At 40.1% G+C, this 19,278-nt stretch overlaps 1 protein-coding gene across 7 annotated transcripts; it reads right to left on the bottom strand.

The window, feature by feature from the left end:
- Nucleotides 1-715: 715 nt before the first annotated feature.
- Nucleotides 716-16,549, bottom strand: rgs7b (regulator of G protein signaling 7b). 7 transcript variants are annotated; one of them, XM_056771152.1, is made up of 18 exons: nucleotides 16,352-16,549; nucleotides 15,374-15,475; nucleotides 11,135-11,231; nucleotides 8,114-8,164; nucleotides 7,035-7,141; nucleotides 6,864-6,915; nucleotides 5,607-5,671; nucleotides 5,445-5,521; nucleotides 5,191-5,272; nucleotides 4,961-5,035; nucleotides 4,702-4,800; nucleotides 4,287-4,348; nucleotides 4,103-4,213; nucleotides 3,331-3,456; nucleotides 3,070-3,256; nucleotides 2,904-2,993; nucleotides 2,151-2,185; nucleotides 716-1,776 (listed from the first exon to the last, which is right to left on the bottom strand). In XM_056771152.1, the coding sequence occupies exons 2-17, from the start codon at nucleotides 15,449-15,451 to the stop codon at nucleotides 2,165-2,167; spliced, it is 1,380 nt and encodes a 459-aa protein (XP_056627130.1). In that variant the 5' UTR covers nucleotides 15,452-15,475; nucleotides 16,352-16,549; the 3' UTR covers nucleotides 716-1,776; nucleotides 2,151-2,164. The 7 variants fall into 7 exon arrangements, with proteins under 7 accessions (XP_056627130.1, XP_056627131.1, XP_056627129.1 ...); XM_056771153.1 differs by having other exon boundaries at nucleotides 716-1,620; nucleotides 15,374-15,478; XM_056771151.1 differs by having other exon boundaries at nucleotides 15,374-15,478.
- Between the last annotated feature and the right edge of the window lie 2,729 nt (nucleotides 16,550-19,278).

Here is a 19,278-nt window from a genome sequence, read left to right on the forward strand (position 1 = left end):
TGCCAACAGAGTATTTATATTTTTAAAAGCGGCTCAAGAAATATCTCTTCAAAATTGCCTAAAAGTGGTTGGAGCAGAGTTTAATCCTTGTCTTGATTGTTACTTTTTCTTTACTTTATTTTTTACTATATTATGTCATTGGTATTATATTATTGTTTTTGCACCTGTGAAGGACTTTGAGTTACAATTTATGTATGAAAAGTGCTATACATTTTTTTTTATTATTATTATGTTCCGTGTCTCATGTCACAGATTTTACTTGAATAACATGTATTTCATACATGAATACTGGTCAACTCAAATATTCATATATTTTGCACTATTTGTATGTTCTGATTAATAAAACAGCTTCTAATAATAATAGTATAGAAATTTAAACTAATCGTGAAACGAAATCGCCTAAATGAGATTTTCCGCTGTGTTATAGCGCCGCCTGGTGGACACAAACCAACACTTCAGAATTCTGTTTGACCTACAATGAAATAAAAGATTTTAAAATAGTCCTCCGAAAACTTATAGCCATAAGACCTTCTAAAAGAAACAAATAAATACTGACAATAGCAACTGTTTGTGAAAAACAGATTCAAAGTACATAAGGAATAAATATATGTATTGTGTAAAAATGCTTCTGTAGTTCTGAAACACTAATTTCTCTTTGAATCACTTATGTGTCTCTTATGTGTGTATCTATAGCAGACAGACAAGAAAACATGGATGTATTCTCTCTAATCTCTTTATTTGATTTTGTATTGTATTTACATTAAATCTATATTATAAATGCGTCAACAGGTGTGGATCATTCGGACAGACAGACATGCAGTTTTCTCTCCTCCATTTATCTTTACATCTAAAAAAAATCCTCAAAATCCAAACAGAAGAAAGAAAACTGAAAAAATCTTTAGTGTTTGGGCCACAGCCATCAGGTGAATATAATCTCAAGATATTAATGAACATTACAGTCCAGCATCATCCATACATTATTATTGTGCTATCAGTTAGTGCTCATTATCATATAAATCTTATCAAAATACATTATTACTGTTCAGAAGTGATCATCTGTACAGCAGTCCATACATTACCAGTCATTGTATAAGCTGTTTCATATTCATGAGCATCCATCTGTGAGTGACTCTCCTCTAAACATCCTCACATGTGTTTTCATTTACATGTTTAAAGAGAGAGATCAACATTGTGATCGATGAACTGCTCATCCTTTATCTAAAGCTCCATCAGATTTATACACACATTTAAAAAACAACAACATTAAACGCAAAATGAACAACCCTAAATACAGTATAAAAATAAAACGCTCATGAGCGTCAAACGCTCATTTTAGGACTTCACTGTAACTCTGATATTGTTATCTGATCTCAGAAGTGCAAAAGGCAAAACAATCCTAATATATTTATAGTTCTTTCGTACAGTGAAAGTTTGTGCTTTAAAAAAACATCCGTACATTAGAATGAGCAGATCATTGAAATATTTGATTTGTTATTTTCACATGACAACAGGCAGCCAGAGCTGAACATGACTGTTTTGATAAATGGATTTTCTGAAACACTTCTGCACTCTGAAGTCTGTGGAAAAGTCCAGAATGCCTCAAAATAAAGCCAAGAGATGCTAAAAAAGAAAAAGGAAAATAAAAGAAGCGCAGTTAAGAATGTCAAAGTGTTGTGTGACATGCAATCTGACCGATCCACTGACAGACATCAGATCAATGAATATACAAGCAACAATGTCAAGTAATGTTAGCATGAGTCCTCATCAGTGACGCAGCTGAGAGAGAAACACACACACAATCTTGATTAACAACAAAACACACAACCGTCCTCAACCGAGTCTGTCACCAGTATAAGCTCATATGGTGTTTATATACATCAATTACAACACCACAGAAATGGAATATTTACTGATTCAAATATAAAACAAATAATAATATTAAAGTCACAGAATACAAGTTATATTTGTTTGGTTTATTTCTATAAAGTGATGGGTAGTTTAGTTCTTTACTGGAAATCTGTGGTGACTCGACAGAAATAAACATCTCAAGATCTATAAAAGTCACCTTCTCCCCTGATGATCTATTCCAATAATTACTCAATTCAATGACATTCTGACGCTTTAGTTGAGAAACAAGAGAAATCTCTCACCTGACACTCAGACTCTAGAAAAGATTCTTGCTTTTCTGTGGAAAAACAAACAAGATGTTTAGTATCATAAACACTAGAACAACGATGAAAAGATTCTCCAGAAGCACTTGCCAAAATAACAACAAACACACACACACACACACACACATACACACACACACACAAACGGTTTGAGTAATTGACCAATCAGAAAGGAGTATATACAAGTATGATGTCAAAATACAGTTTCATCTGCATAACACTCGAACATCTGTCAAACTTACCACATTACAAGTAAAGCAGCTTCAGCGCTTCTGTTTCACAACTTCAAAACAAAACTGACAGCAAAGAATAAAACAACAAAAAAAGAAAAACAAAAGAGAAGAGACGAACACAGCACTAAACACCCCACGTGACACAATAAAACATCAGACTGAAGCATGAGAATAATGACCTGAAGTTGTCTGATCTCATCTGATCTAGAACAGATACACACACACACACACACACACACACAGCTAGAGCAAAGCGACAAATCACAGGTCATTGTGTTATTATTTGTCCACTAGGGGGTGGGATGGTCTCAATGAAAGGTTACAATAGTAACATAAGTTAAATAATGTCATTCTTCACTACCTGGCTTCAAACTAAATCTCTCTGTCTTTAATGATGCTGATGTCACTAACCTGACACACACACACACACACACACACACACAAACACAAGGTTGGCTGAGGGTTATATGGCGGTCTCCAGGCGTTTGGGAGCTTTTACCTTTTTCTTTGCCTGCAGAAGCTCCTGATAGACACTGGATCTGATGAAGCGACTGTACGAGTCACTCTTCATGAGTTTATAGATGTGCTCCTGATGGACAACAACAACAGCTGTCTAAAACTACATGAACTCATCATGTGATACACACACACACACACACACACACCTGGGCGTCTTCAAACGTGTAGCGGCCGGGATCTTTCACATTCTGAGTGGTTTTGTCATAACTCCTGGAGTCCACGTTGATGGCACTCGGAGCTCCAGGAGCAAGAAACTCCTCCCAGATCTCCTGCACCCTGCTGGGCACCTCACCTATCGCCCGCTTCTTCAGCTCCTGAACGGCCAACCAAAACCTGCACACACACACAACACACACGCTCAGAAAACACACACACAACACACTGTTAGAGAACACAAAGCATGTTACCTCAGATTCTCCGAGCTGAACTCAGACTCCAGAAACTTCAGGAACTGTTCTCTCCCGACCGGATCCTTCAACACTTCATTAAAGCCAAAAGCCCAGCGCTTCACCCTCTGCTGACACGCGTCTTTACTGAAACACACAACACACAACACCAGAACCTCAACATGATGATGATGACCACTGTCTCTTCTCTCGCCATCGTTACATTCTCACAACATCAAACTCACTATTGGAAACTATTGTGTGTTGACAACATTTCTGTTTATGTTTACAATCACGTATCAAAAAATGAGTGTGTCAAAATAGAAATAAGTGCACAAACACACTCAAGCATACACACACCATACACACACACTAACGCAAGCACACACGCACTCATACTTAAGCACACACACCCAAGCACACACACACTCAAGCAAACGCACAAACACACACATGCAACCACACTCAAGCACACACACACACACACACTCCTGCATGCACACACGCACACTCAAGCACATACACGCGAACGCACATAAACACAATCACACTCAAGCACACACACACACTCAGGCAGCCGCACAAACACACACACACACACGCACACTCAAATGAGCGCATAAACACAGACACTCAACCACACACGCACACGCACGCATGAACAGACACAAACACACTCAAGCACACACAAGCACACACACACACTCACGCAAGCACACAAACACACACATGGACGCGAGCTCAAGCACATACACACGCACACACACATACACGCACACATACACACACACACCTGGACTCTAGCTCCCAGGATGTGGTGTCATCAGAGATCCAGGGGTTTGAAGGTTCTGGTGTAGTGAAGAAGGGGTCGTACTCCATATACTGCTCTGAGAAACTCACCAAACTACACAAACAGAGAGAGACACACTCATTCTGTGTCAGTGATGTGAGATGAGCTGAATGTGTCTGTCACTCACCTCTCTGCTACTTTAGACATTTTTAAGCGATGCCTGTCTAACTGCATCTGCTGCTGCTGTATCTGAGAGACAAACACTGAGCATGTGATGACATCTGAAGGAGGATCTAGTGTACACTATCTAGTGCTAATGTGACATCTTTCATTAACACATACATTATATTGCATGTTATGTTATTATTACATGTTTAATCTAATCATGCTAAGCATTCAAACATCTCCGTAATCTGATTCACCCTGAGCACTTAGATCATGATGATGCTGCTATAGTATAATATTGGTAATAACCCAGCGTCACTAACTGTACATAACATGTTGACAATATTATAATGTTGTAAGTGATCATGTAGAGAAGAAAATTGGTACTCAGAGTCGGGCCTTACAATATGTGTGTATGTGTGTGTGTTTGTGTATACCTGGTTGTGCAGCTCCTCCTCTGTAGGTTCTTTAATTTCAGGGGTTGCAGTGTGAGTCGGGCTGTGACTGCGGATGTCATTCTGTAGACCATATACTGACTGGCACGCACACACACACACACACACACACACACACACGTTCATGTGAGTTGAGTGTTTTCTCTTCTGCTAGTTTGTGTCTTTATAATTCAAACTCTTCTTGATCTGAACCTGAAGACACAATTACTAACAGAACATGGTGAGATTGTGTGTCTGTTACCTTGCGTGTTTTGTGAGGTTGTTTCATCCGGGAAGATTTCTTTATGTCTGCTTCAGTGGTGTTTACACAACCAGGCTGAAACACACACACACACACACATATACACAACATACACAGAACCCAAACACAGGTGACGAGTCAGAATTTTGTTGATTGTGTGTAATGACACATGTGTTGTTCTGTACAGTTCATGGGCAGGAGGAAACTTCACGTCATGTCATGTGACTCACCACCGGTCTGTGAACATCCCAGAATGCTCGCTCCTGACTGTCCAGAATCTTCCGCTCGATTTTGTCTCGTTTCTTGTCCACTCTGACAGGAGAGACACACACACAGGTTTACTCGTGTCTTTAGATGTGTAGCAGATCAGCTCAGATCACAGGGACTAATGTCTGATCTGAACACATCTGATGTTTAATGTCATTGAGTTATTGATCACAGGACTGAATGAGATCTCATGATCACTGTGAGTCTGTTGACTTACTTTGCTTGTGCTTCTGCTTGCATAAATATAAACTCCCATTTGCGTGCAAACGCTCTCTGTAATCGCGCCAAACTCTCCTGAAAAACATTCAAGCATCACACGTGTGTGTATTCAAACACTGACACTGACACACATTACCTCTAAAGAACAACAAACACTTACAGCTTCATAATCTGCCAACTCCAGACGAGCCTTATTCTGCATTGTCCTCTTACACAGATACACGGCTGCACGGAGGGAGAGAGAGAGAGAGAGAGAAAAAATCTAGGAAATCAGAGAAGAGATGTGTGTGTGTGTGTGTTCAGATTATAATCAGGTTTAGGTTATAATCAGGTTCAGGTTATAATCAGGTTTAGGTTATAATCAGGTTTAGGTTATAATCAGGTTTAGGTTATAATCAGGTTTAGGTTATAATCAGGTTCAGGTTATAATCAGGTTTAGGTTATAATCAGGTTTAGGTTATAATCAGGTTTAGGTTATAATCAGGTTCAGGTTATAATCAGGTTTAGGTTATAATCAGGTTTAGGTTATAATCAGGTTTAGGTTATAATCAGGTAGGTTAATCAGGTTCAGGTTATAATCAGGTTAAGGTAATAATCAGGTTTAGGTTATAATCAGGTTTAGGTTATAATCAGGTTCAGGTTATAATCAGGTTCAGGTTATAATCAGGTTCAGGTTATAATCAGGTTCAGGTTATAATCAGGTTAAGGTTATAATCAGGTTCAGGTTATAATCAGGTTCAGGTTATAATCAGGTTAAGGTTATAATCAGGTTAAGGTTATAATCAGGTTTAGGTTATAATCAGGTTTAGGTTATAATCAGGTTAAGGTTATAATCAGGTTTAGGTTATAATCAGGTTCAGGTTATAATCAGGTTAAGGTTATAATCAGGTTTAGGTTATAATCAGGTTTAGGTTATAATCAGGTTAAGGTTATAATCAGGTTCAGGTTATAATCAGGTTTAGGTTATAATCAGGTTTAGGTTATAATCAGGTTAAGGTTATAATCAGGTTAAGGTTATAATCAGGTTCAGGTTATAATCAGGTTTAGGTTATAATCAGGTTAAGGTTATAATCAGGTTTAGGTTATAATCAGGTTTAGGTTATAATCAAGTTTAGGTTATAATCAGGTTTAGGTTATAATCAGGTTTAGGTTATAATCAGGTTTAGGTTATAATCAGGTTCAGATTGAGTTGCGTCAATGTGTGTCCTCATAAAAACAGCTGTACAAACATGTGTGTGCACGTGTGTCTATGTGTGGACGTGTAAGTGTGTGCATGTGTGTTCATGCGTGTTTGTGTGTGTGTGCATGTGTAAGTGTGTGCACATGTAAGTGTGTGCGTGTTTGTGTGTCTGTGTGTGTGCATGCGTGTTGGCGTTTGCATGCGCTTGCATGCGCGTGTGTTTGTGTGTCTTGTCACCATAATCAGTGTTTTCTGGTTCCCAGCAGTTTGATGGCCAGAAGTATGGAGTCTGATACAAAGAGAGAAGAGCAGCAGTGAATCATGTCTCTCTTCTACACAATCATTACTGGTGATTGTTTGAATTGTTACACCTGAAGTCTTCCTTCAATCACATAAGCTCAGCTTCACCTGAAAGCGGTAGAACGTTCCGTCATCCTTCAGAATCAGGACGTGGTCTGATATGGGGAAGAAATAACCGTGTGCTGCCATCAGAGTCCCCAGATGAAGAGCTTCCACTGAAACACACACACACGTGTCAAGGGAAATAAAACCAAGGCCACACAAAAACATGCACTACGCAAACACACACACACACACACACACACACACACACATGATGTGGGTGAGATTCATCACTGTTGTTTGCGCTGAGCTCAATATTCACCTCTGCTGTTATTGGCAACACAACATTAAAACACTAAACAAATAGAAACAGCAAACATCTGAACATCATGTTTCCACTCTGCTGTGTGTGGTGTGTGTGGAGTCAAATGTGTGAATGTGGAGGATCATCTGACAAACCCTCAGAACCCTGTGAGGAGACGTTCAGATGTTCCTCTCTATGAGTCTATGAGTCCAGATCTAGATTCTACAAGAACACAGTCTGGAGCAGGAGCACAGAGATACAGAAAAACACAAATATACTTCATCTCATCACACACACACACACACACACACACTCACACACACACACACACACACACTCACACACACTCACACACACACACACACTCACACACAGCTCATGATGCTGCTGAATGAATCAATCTCACTGATCATCAGGTTTATTTGTGTCACAGTTTGATTTACGACTAAACATTTTTCATTAATGCCAATGACACCAATTCAATCATCACATTCTCTCTCTCTCTCTCTCTCTCATCACACACTCTCTCTCTCTCTCTCTCTCTCTCTCTCATCACACACTCTCTCTCTCTCTCTCTCTCTCTCTCTCTCTCTCTCTCTCATTACACACTCTCTCTCTCTCTCTCATCACACACTCTCTCTCTCTCTCTCTCTCTCATCACACACTCTCTCTCTCTCTCTCTCTCTCATTACACACTCTCTCTCTCTCTCTCATCACACACTCTCTCTCTCTCTCTCTCTCATAACACACTCTCTCTCTCTCTCTCTCTCTCTCATCACACACTCACTCTCTCTCTCTCTCGTGTGTGTGTGTGTATCATGTATTAAGAGATCTATTTCACCTTGATCTTCAATGTTGAGATTTCTCTGCATCCACTGGACAATATCAGATCCTGACAAACACAGAACACACTTGCTCATGAACATCATCTATCATTTTTTTAAGACAGGCGAAAATATTGGGGGCAGTGTGTAAATGTGATTGACACATTGTGAGATCCTATTATTTATTTCTTAACATGCGGAAATTTTGGAAAACAAATTTGGGACTCAATGTGCGATGGGCTTAACTCTCAACTTTGCATCAGACATTAATATCCCACATATGGAGGAAACACTCATTGAGCAAGGTCACAAAATTTAGGTTAAAGTAAGACAACAAAACATTATGGGGTTTTCCGCGTTGATTCGTTCGTCTTTGGAGTGACGTCTTGGGGAGCCAATCACATTGGTGAATAGTTAAAGGCGGGTAAAACTAGTCATACACCTCACCAGCGATCGTACAGGATTTGGAAAGTTTTTCTCAATCATATAAAACTGTTTCTTTACAATTTTTCTTAGTCCCTCATTGGACAATTGTCCCAGAAAAGCATGTGTCACAGCCACAGGAGAGCAGGAGAAGGAGCATGCGCAGACGTCACTTTCACTTGTGTGCAGGAGAGAGAGAGAGAGAGAGAGAAAGAGAGAGAGAACTACACATATCTTGGTATAAACATTAGTAACACCGGAAACTTAAACAAGGCTGTGAATGACCTGAGAGACAAGGCACGAAGAGCCTTTTACGCCATCAAAAAGAATATCAAAATTGACATCCCAACCGTAATCTGGTTGAAAATAATACAATCAATTATAGAACCAATCGCGCTGTATGGAAGTGAGGTTTGGGGTCCTCTCGCCAACCAAGAGTTCAGCAGATGGGACAAACACCCAATAGAGATTCTGCAAACAGAAATGTGTAAAAACATTCTACGGGTACAGAGAAAAACTCCAAACAACGCCTGCAGAGCAGAATTAGGACTGTATCCTCTAATCATTAAAATACAAAAAAGAGCTTTCAAATTCTACACACACCTTAAGAACAGCGACACAGACACACTCCATCACAAAGCCTTAAGTCATCAAGAGCTGAGCCCAGAGAGAAACCCCTTCATCCAACTGATCTCACAACTAACTCTACAACCCCAAACATGCCCAAGTCAACCCCAAACCCCAGCCAGACTAAACCAAATGATCAAAAGACAAAAAGAGAAATATCTCCAACACTGGACAGAAGCAACAGCTCAGCAAAGTAAACTGGAATGCTATCTGTCACTAAAGAGAGAATATAAAGTGTCAGAATACCTCACAAGCGTATCAGACCCTAAACTAAGAAAAGTGTTGAGCATGTACAGACTCAGTGATCACCAGCTCACTGTAGAGACGGGCAGACACAGACACACATGGACACCGAGAGAAGAGCGACTGTGTCCACACTGCACACACAATCAAGTGGAAACAGAGCTGCACTTTCTCCTCTCCTGTCCCAACTACACACACATCAGAGAAACATTCTTCCCCCAGTTTACAAACTTACACAAAGACTTTGACCAGTTTCAACAAAAGGACAAGATCTCATACATACTGGGAGAAAAGTCAAGAAGCTCAAACCTGCTGCAAGATATGTCAAGTCCTGCCACGACCAAAGAACAAGCAGCACAACACAACACAACACTGACAGGACAACACACACAAATTGACACTATCACCCTCATTGAGAACTTTAATTAAAACTGTTTTTCTGTTTATATTGAGATGTATATATATATAGATTTTACTTATAGACTTTAATTTTATTCTATCTTATTTTTGATCTTAATCTGTATTTCTGCATGTTTATATTTAATCTTGTGCTTTGGCAATGTACATTTTCTTTTATCATGCCAATAAAGCTCCTTTGAATCTTGAATCTTGAATCTTGAGAGAGAGAGAGAGAGAGAGAGAGAGAGAGAGCCTGTGGATGATGAATGTTATATAAACTGTGGATATAACGCTGGATTTGGAGATGGTTTGAGACTGATATATGGAGCCGTCCCAGCGCTAAAACATGCCGGACAAAATCTAATAGTCAAACAGTAAAACATGATTAAGCAGTTGACTGATGTTGTGAAGTTGTAAGTCCGTTTATCATCATTTTGGGGCATTTCATATATTAAATGATGTACTGTGTTATCTCTCCGTCACGAGTGGAGGAGATTCGGTGTTAACACTGTTGGCCATTTCTCTTGTGCTGGTTAAAGTTGACATGTTCTCCCTTTCTCTGTCCTTACATTAAGGGGAGAAGTGAAGATGTTCGATTATCAATGAATAAAGAGTTCACCAAAGGGGCAAAACACAAAACAAATGAAGCAAAGATGGTGAATATCTTCCTCTGAGGCCTCAGGGTCACGCAGACGGCTGCTGGATCTGCTCACTCTTGACTAAGACTGAAAACCCTTCCTGTGAACAGTCTCAGTGCAGACGGTGATGTTTAGAATCTGTCTTTACTTGAGTCTGATTCACTCACTTCCTACAACTGCAAACCACTGCTGGAGAATGAGGTTTTCAGGACACCTCAGAGAGACGAGCGCATCTGCACACAAAACACACAGACACACACAAGCACGCAGACACACACTCGTGCACACACAGACACACACAAGAGCATGCGCACCATCTGTTAACATAATCTATATTTATTCTCTTTTAATGATCACTCTTTCTATGTGAGAGGAGCAGGTCCACACACACACTCCACTTGACCTACTTCTCATCCTCTCTCTCTCTCTCTCTCTCTCTCTCAGAGTAAATGTCACAAAAACGGTCAAGAACACAACCAGCTTATACTAGACCCAAAACTAAAGCAATTAAACATGTTTCTGTAAGAACACACGGCCGATCTTGAGACTATGAACACTCTTATTCATTGTTGTATGGTGATTAGCGCATGAACCTACTTTTATCCATAAAACATTTCACAGTAATGACTATGAGATTTATCTGAAGCTGATAGTTTGTCAGAATCAGCTTTAATGAGAGTTTGTTATTGTGAAGTGTTTGGATGATACCTGAAAACACACTGGGGATCTTAGAGAGGAAACTCTTGACTGTACGGATGGGGATCCCAGACTTATCATCCTGCATATGAGTGATGATGTCTTCCATCTGAGGAGTGAGAGAGAGAGAGAGAGAGAGTAATTAAAGTAATAACATGTGTTCATCATTAAACGTCTGTTCTATTTAATTAAAGCTTTGTATGTGTGTAGGTGTGTGTGTGTGTTTGAGAAACAGCAGTCCATGTCAATATTTCTTGTACAGTTAAATGTCTACACACACGTGTAACATGTCAGGACAGATTTCTTCTCATGTTAATAACCATATTCAACAAACCATCATACTGACATTCTATCGTCATAAATATATGATCCTGATCCTCCTCCATCCATCACTAAAGCCAGATCTGATGACCAGAATGAGCAGGAGGATTGTGGGATACGAGCGCACAGCTCTGTCCGTGTCCACGAGGGGTTTATGGGTTTAAAAATGAAACATCAGATCATTGAAGAAGTGAATGAGCTCTTACACCAGAACAGAATCTCACAGATAATAAGGGACAGATAGTGTGTGTGTGCCGTGCTGTCCCACGCTCTGAGCTTTGGTAGTTCCTCTGAACTCAGAGTGCCGCCCCTAGGGTTGTTCAGGCGGAGGGATGCTGCAAAAATGTAGAGAGAATGAGGGTGAGGTGTCTCGTGTATTTGTAGAGGTTTCTCCCAGATGATTGGTGAGATTGGTCAAAGTAAGTCAGATGGGTCAGTTATCTGCATGTGCTCCTCACAAACTTTGTTAATAAAACATCATTTCATGTTATTTTCATTCAGGTCGAGCCATCAGTCACATTATTCTCAGACTGCACTTCCTGAACCCTGAGACAGAACATTAGCATTCATTTAAGCCATTCAGTTGATTTCTTTTCCAAATAAACAGAAAATAACATCAGGCATTAAATCTATCTGCCATCACACAAACACAATCCTGCTAATCCACAACACAATGAGAGTGTTTGATGGACACAGACGTGCGGCTCTCATCTCAACTTCAGTCACACTTGTACTGTGTTCTCTGTTTTCTTGACAGCATTGTGTGATGCATGCTGGGTAATCCATGTAGAGATGAGCTGAAATTCAAGTGTCAGAACAGAAGACGACACTAACAGGCTCAACATGAAAGACACACAAAAACACCTGTTTGATTTCACATAATCTAAGTTTTATCTTTAACAGACAGCAGAAGTGTATAGCACAGTGAATCAGCACAACCTCTACACACACACGCATGTGTAAACACATGCTCACGCGCACACGTAAGAGGTTAGTTTTATATGTTCATGTGAATCTGTTGAGCACTCTTCATGTCTGCGGCGGGACATCATGTACCTGCTTCATCAAAGGATACTAGTCTGATAATACAGCGTTTAATTGGCTGCTTGTGCTCTTCTCAATGCATATGTATGACACTCTTTGTGCTGAAGAGGCATTACACTCATCTGTGTTTGATGTGTTATTCCTCCTGCACACGCTGGTGATTCAACGCCTCTCAGACTGATCGGCAGAAGAACATGTGTTCTGATTCTGAGTCCTGCGGAGTTTTCCAGAAAACATCTTCCACAGAGATGACATAGAACACACACTCAGATTAACGTGAAGTCCTGCCGTATACAGACTCACACATGAGGCTTTTCAGTCCATGAACACATGAATCTAACACACATCATCATCTGAGGTCAGAGGATTAAACACTGAACTCTTCACACTCTCTGTTTAATGTTGAGAGTAAATGGTCAGTAATTCAGTCATCGTTTGACTTTCTGAACACTGTGACACTTTAAAAACACACGTCTGACTTCTGATCAACACAACCAATAACTGACCATAAGATATAAACACCTGCATACAACTGAGACACAAACGTGTCAGGGACACAGATGAGAGTTTAAGAGGTCCAGACAGGAGATGTTCAGTGATGTGTTGTGTGTGATCTTTTAAAAGGACCTGAGGATAACATCTGATCTGTGTACTGAGAGCCAGAGATGTTAAAAGTGTAAAATAATCGATGTCTCGTTGAAGTGTTACTGTGTTCTGATTTAACTCGTGAGATGCGACTATATTTATATTTCCCTCTTTGAACATTACGAATTATAAAATGGAGCTCTCGTGCGTCACTAATCTGCTTTTCATCAATCATTAACAACAGCAAACACAAGAGCAGAGACATAACCCTGCACTGACCCACTAATATAACACACACACACACAACAGCTCCTCATTCATGAGAAAAACATCACATTCTTCAGAGATTTAATAAACTCAACACATTCTCATCTAATACAACACACCAGCACAAAACAAACACACACAAACACACACCCACACACACTGAACAGAGAAACATACAAAACATACACACACACCCTGAACAGACACACACACACACTGAATTCACACAAACTCAACAGACGCACACGAAACCTTGCTACCCCATTTTTGTTTTCTTGTTCTTGTGTTGATCAATCATTGGTCATCCTTCATGATATCCAGACATCCAACTCATTGTGTCACACACACATGCGCACACACAGGCACAGCCGAGGACACACACACACACACACACATGCGCACACACAGTTTAACGTCCTGCTGGTTAGCAACTCATGAAGTCCATCAATAATTCAAAGGTTTTGCTCTTTTCTCTTCCTTCAGTGATCTTCACAATCATCTGAATCATAAATACACTATACCAGCTCACTGATGACTTCTGTAACACAAACAAACACTGAATTCTACTACACTATATTTCATATTAAACGGTATAAATATGAATGAAAACAAATGTTATGAATATTTCTGTCTGCAGTCAGCCGGTCAAACTAACACTCAAGAGTTTAACACTGAATCATCAGACCGCACTTCTTCACACACACACAGACACACACACACTGACTGATAGAGTGTGAAACATCTCGTAATGACCGATAGAAGGTTACGTAACTGTGAGTGATGTCTGAAATGGTTGCTATGCAAAGAATCATCTCAAGAAAGAAACAACTATGAGTAAGTGTGAAAGGATTGTGTCTCTGGAGATGATGTTCTGAAGTGATACAACTACACACATCACAATCAGCTGTGATGTGATGTGACAGCAGCTCAGAGAGAGAGAGAATCGTTGGGACACAACTTCTGTACATGACATCATCCACTTCTTACCAGATGCTTCAGCTCTGTTGTGTGACGTGACGTCAGAAAATCTCATCTGATGTCACCAGACGACTGGAGGATGTGTACAGGACGATCATATCAACAACATCATCTGACCTTTGACCTCTCACAGCTATGCATGGGACTGAAGTCAGTGAACCCGGAGTAGACCACTTACAAACATACCTACACCTCACACACACACACACACACACACACTCACACAGCATCAGCGAGGACTCTTTCTAAAGAACAACACACACTGACTGCAGTTATAATATCAGACGTGAGCAGTAGATCAGTCCTGTGATCTCATGAACTCATGATGCTGCTCAGATCAATCCAGACTGACATCCAGAGGAACAGACAGCAGTGGACAAGTGTCAAACACGTGAAGTGTGACGTGTGACGTGTGAACTGTGACATGTTCACAGCAGGGCAGTGTTGGCCTGCTCACCGGGAGACTGCATTCATTCATTTATTTATTTAGAAATTAGATGTTATTTATTAGAATGAACTTACTCGTTGTATAAATACCATGCACTGTGCTGTGTTTTAACTTTTCTGTTTTCCTGTTTGCCCCTGTAAAGCTGCTTTGAAACAATACACATTGTGAAAAGCGCTATATAAATAAACTTGAATTGAATTGAATTGAACATGTGAAGTGTGACGTGTGAAGTGTAAAGTGTGACGTGTAAAGTGTGACGTGTGAAGTGTAAAGTGTGACGTGTAAAGTGTGACGTGAGAAGTGTACAGTGCAAAGTGTAAAGTTTGACGTGTGACATGTGAAGTGTACAGTGTAAAGTGTAAAGTGTAACGTGTAAAGTGTAAAGTGTAAACTGTAAAATGTGACGTGTAAAGTTTTAAAGTGTGAAGTGTGACATGTGAAGTGTACAGTGTAAAGTGTAAAATGTAAAATGTGACGTGTAAAATGTAAAGTGTAAAATGTAAAATGTGACGTGTAAAATGTAAAGTGTAAAATGTAAAATTTGACGTGTAAAGTGTAAAATGTGACGTGTAAAGTGTGACGTGTGACGTTAACACTGCAGTACTCACCTTCCTGTACACCAGCATGTTAGGAGCCTCATCAGACACGCCATTACTGCTCTGAGAGCATGTGCTCGTCTGCGCCATCCCATAAACACAGCAGACACACACCTGCTACACACACAGACATATTAATGCTGTCATTAGTGTCAATAACACTGCAACAAATACCATCACAACATAACATACTATCACTAAACAAACACACTGACACTCAACATCACAACACAACTACACTGAACACACTTAAACAATAAACACTAAAAAATGAGAGCAAATTGACCCAACACACTCACACTGAACCATCGCAAACACACTGACACAACACACAACACAATTACAATAAACCATCACAACACACTAACACTGAAACATCACAAACACACTGACACAAAACAATTTACTGTCACTAAACAATCACAAACACACTGACACTCAACCCTCACAAGACAACTACACACACAAAACATTACAACAAATTGACACAACATACTCACACTGAACTATCCCAAACACACTGGCACAACACATTGACAAAACACAACATACTGTCACTAAACAATCACAAACACACTGACACTCAACCCTCACAACACAACTACACACACAAAAAAATTACAACAAATTGACACAACATACTCACACTGAACTATCCCAAACACACTGACACAACACATTGACAAAACACAACATACTGTCACTAAACAATCACAAACACACTGACACTCAACCCTCACAACACAACTACACTGACATAACACACACTAAAAAATGTCAACAAATTGTCACAACACACTGACAATGAACCGTCGCTAACACACTTACACAACACAACGATACAAAACCCCCTCACAACACAACACAATACAATCACACTTAACCATCACAAAGAAACACAGTTAGCACGTCTCGACCTTAGTGTTCATGATGACGGAACGTGTTTTAAGTGATTTCAGGCGTCGAATAAACACACACACGCACAATTACCTCACACAATCTCGCTCGCGTCGCTCCTCTGTGCACGCTCTCTCGCGCAGGGCAGTTAGTCAGCTGGGGGTCGAGGTGAAGGGGTGATAATTCATTGGAATAAATGAGTATTTGCCCCTCGGTATGAAAACAAGCGCTAAGCTTTCATCCGGCGAGCGGCTGCGCGCACACCTCACAACTGGAGCGTGAACGCGCAGCGATCCGCGGCCAATCACACGCGCGCTCACGCACCCGAGAGTGCGAGAGGATGAAAACACGCCGCTGTTTGCCACATTTCACCAGTCAAATCACACACATTAAAGACACAAACTTTATGTCGAAGGCTCTATATTATCTGTATGTTTTGCATGAAATGTAACGTCACATCCCCTCGAATTAACGAGATTTCTAGTTTAGTGCCGGAGGGAATTCTACATCAATCATCTTGTTGAACTTTGTGAAAGAACTTGAGTGACCTGCACAAAAAAGTCAAGCACAAGTTTCCTCTCTGTATTTAATCTTATTGATATGAGAAGTAATTGATCTATTAAAGACATCTGGTGTTGCCATCAGAAGACGTGAATGAACACATGATGCACATTTATATTATATTTAAACTCATTTCTTCTGTGTCTTCTATACACAAGCCAATAACAATGAAGGGCAGATGGAAGTGTTCAATAATGTTGTACATACTTACAGTACACGTGCACTCAAGACATCATCATCTGTCAACAACAAACAGCTTCAACTGCTCTTAATGGCCCGAGCGAGAGGATGTGGAGCTTCATCCATTATGTTCTTAAAAGAAACTTTAAAAGCTTGTCTACAGGTGTTCATTAATCTCCTGCCAGATGGAAAATACATCAAACTAAGTGATCAGCTTTACTTACAGAGCATGAGACTATCTGCTGGATCACAACACACAGCGTGTGTCAGAATCTCATTATCTGTGTATTTACATCATCGTCTGAGTGACTCCATGAGTGACAACTTGCCCCGACACCTACTGAAAACTCTCCTTGTGTGAAAAATCATTAATTCGTTCACAATGTGAGCTTCAATCTGTATGTGAAAAGAAGGTATTTTGAGAAATGTCTCGGTGGTTATGGAAGTCAATGGAGTTCAGGGTTGTTTGATGATCAACATTCTTCTAAATATCTTCTGTTGTGTTCTGAAGTAAAGGATGAAAGAACTCTGGTTTTGGATGATCTCTTGACATAAACCCTGTCACTCAAGTTTTAAAGCGAGGGCTGGTGTGTTTGATAATCTGATGGTCATTTCCTCATAGACACAAATAACAGCGCACTCAATCATGAACAAACAGAGAGCTGGAGCCCGCTGAGCTTCCACATGTCACACCGCTGTCTCTAGGTAACCACACACATCCGTCACATCTCATCTCAGCTGAACGCTTCTCCTGTCGTCAACCATATGGCACTTTGACGTCACGCTGGTCTCCAGAATGAATCAATATGACTTAACACAGAGGAGATGAACTCACACCGCACGTCACACAACAGAGCGGGAGAAACGCCAGAGACTGACTTGAGAAACATGAGCTGGTGACCTTTCCTCGTATTATCCTCAGACCACACACGCATGCACACACACACACACACACACACAAAGACATACATGTGCACACACAGATGCACACACACACACACACGCACACACACACCCACGCATGCACACACACACACATTCAAGTGCACACACAGATGCACACAAGCACAAAGTCATACACGTTCACACACAGATGCACACGCAGACGCACACACACACACAAAGACATACACGTGCACACACACACACACACACACACACACACAAAGACATACACGTGCACACACACACACACACACAAAGACATACACGTGCACACACAGATTTACACACGCATGCACGCACGCACACACACACACACACTGATGTTGACGTTGAGTTTAAAAAAAAAAATTGGACTTATTAAGTTATTCACCAGAATACATGTGTATTGTGATATGATGTTAGAGGTTCGGTGTCAGAAAACCAAGACTTTTCACCCTAACTAAGTAAGTGAGGGCACATGAAGTGTGTGATCTCTAGAGCTGCAGAGCCAAACGTGTTAATATTCACACTTTAACACTGTCACTATTTATCAATGAGGGAAATATGTACGCAAATACCTGAATGATCTCCTTTGAAGAAAATCAAGCCTGTTTCTAGATCTATTATGATTTTTTGCTTTATTTTAATAACCCTCAGCCCAATTAAAATAATAATTCTGAGTGGTGTAACGTGAAAAAAACTATTTCAATGTGAAAAAGTCCTTGTGGCACTAATCAGTTGTAGCACAATAACCTGACTGAAAAAATCTTATTTTTAATGTATAAACAAAATAAGTAATGACAGTCCCTTTTGAAACAAGTGTAAACCAGTGCAGGTGGAAACAGGCTTCACTTCTTTTGTCAACATATTGAAGTGATAACACAACCTTTAACTGAATTGAGTTTCTATCACACAGGCACATGGATGTGAATATATCAGATGTTGTTATTGGTTGAGACACAGTTATATTATCACTCCATCACAACAAACGCATGAAGTGTTAATGTGAGATGGTGGTCTAGTGGGTTAAACCACTGAACTGGTAAATCAAAGGTTGCTGGTTCGATCCCAGCAGCCACCACCAGTGTGTCCTTGAACAAGACACTTTACTCCATGTTGCTCCAGGGGGATTGTCCCTGTAATAAGTGCACTGTAAGTCACTTTGGATAAAAGCGTCTGACAAATGACTAAATTAAATTAAATTAATTAAATAACAGTGTTTGTATGTGTTATACAGCATCAAACTAGAGCAGTCACGGTCATGAAATTTGACAGATGATTAATTGTCCAATAAAGAATAATTGAAGTTGTTTTTTTAAGTGATGGTGGTACATGTGACCAGTATTAACATACTT

Source organism: Triplophysa dalaica, chromosome 17, assembly GCF_015846415.1.
Source record: "Triplophysa dalaica isolate WHDGS20190420 chromosome 17, ASM1584641v1, whole genome shotgun sequence".
Classification (NCBI taxonomy): Eukaryota; Metazoa; Chordata; class Actinopteri; order Cypriniformes; family Nemacheilidae; genus Triplophysa; species Triplophysa dalaica.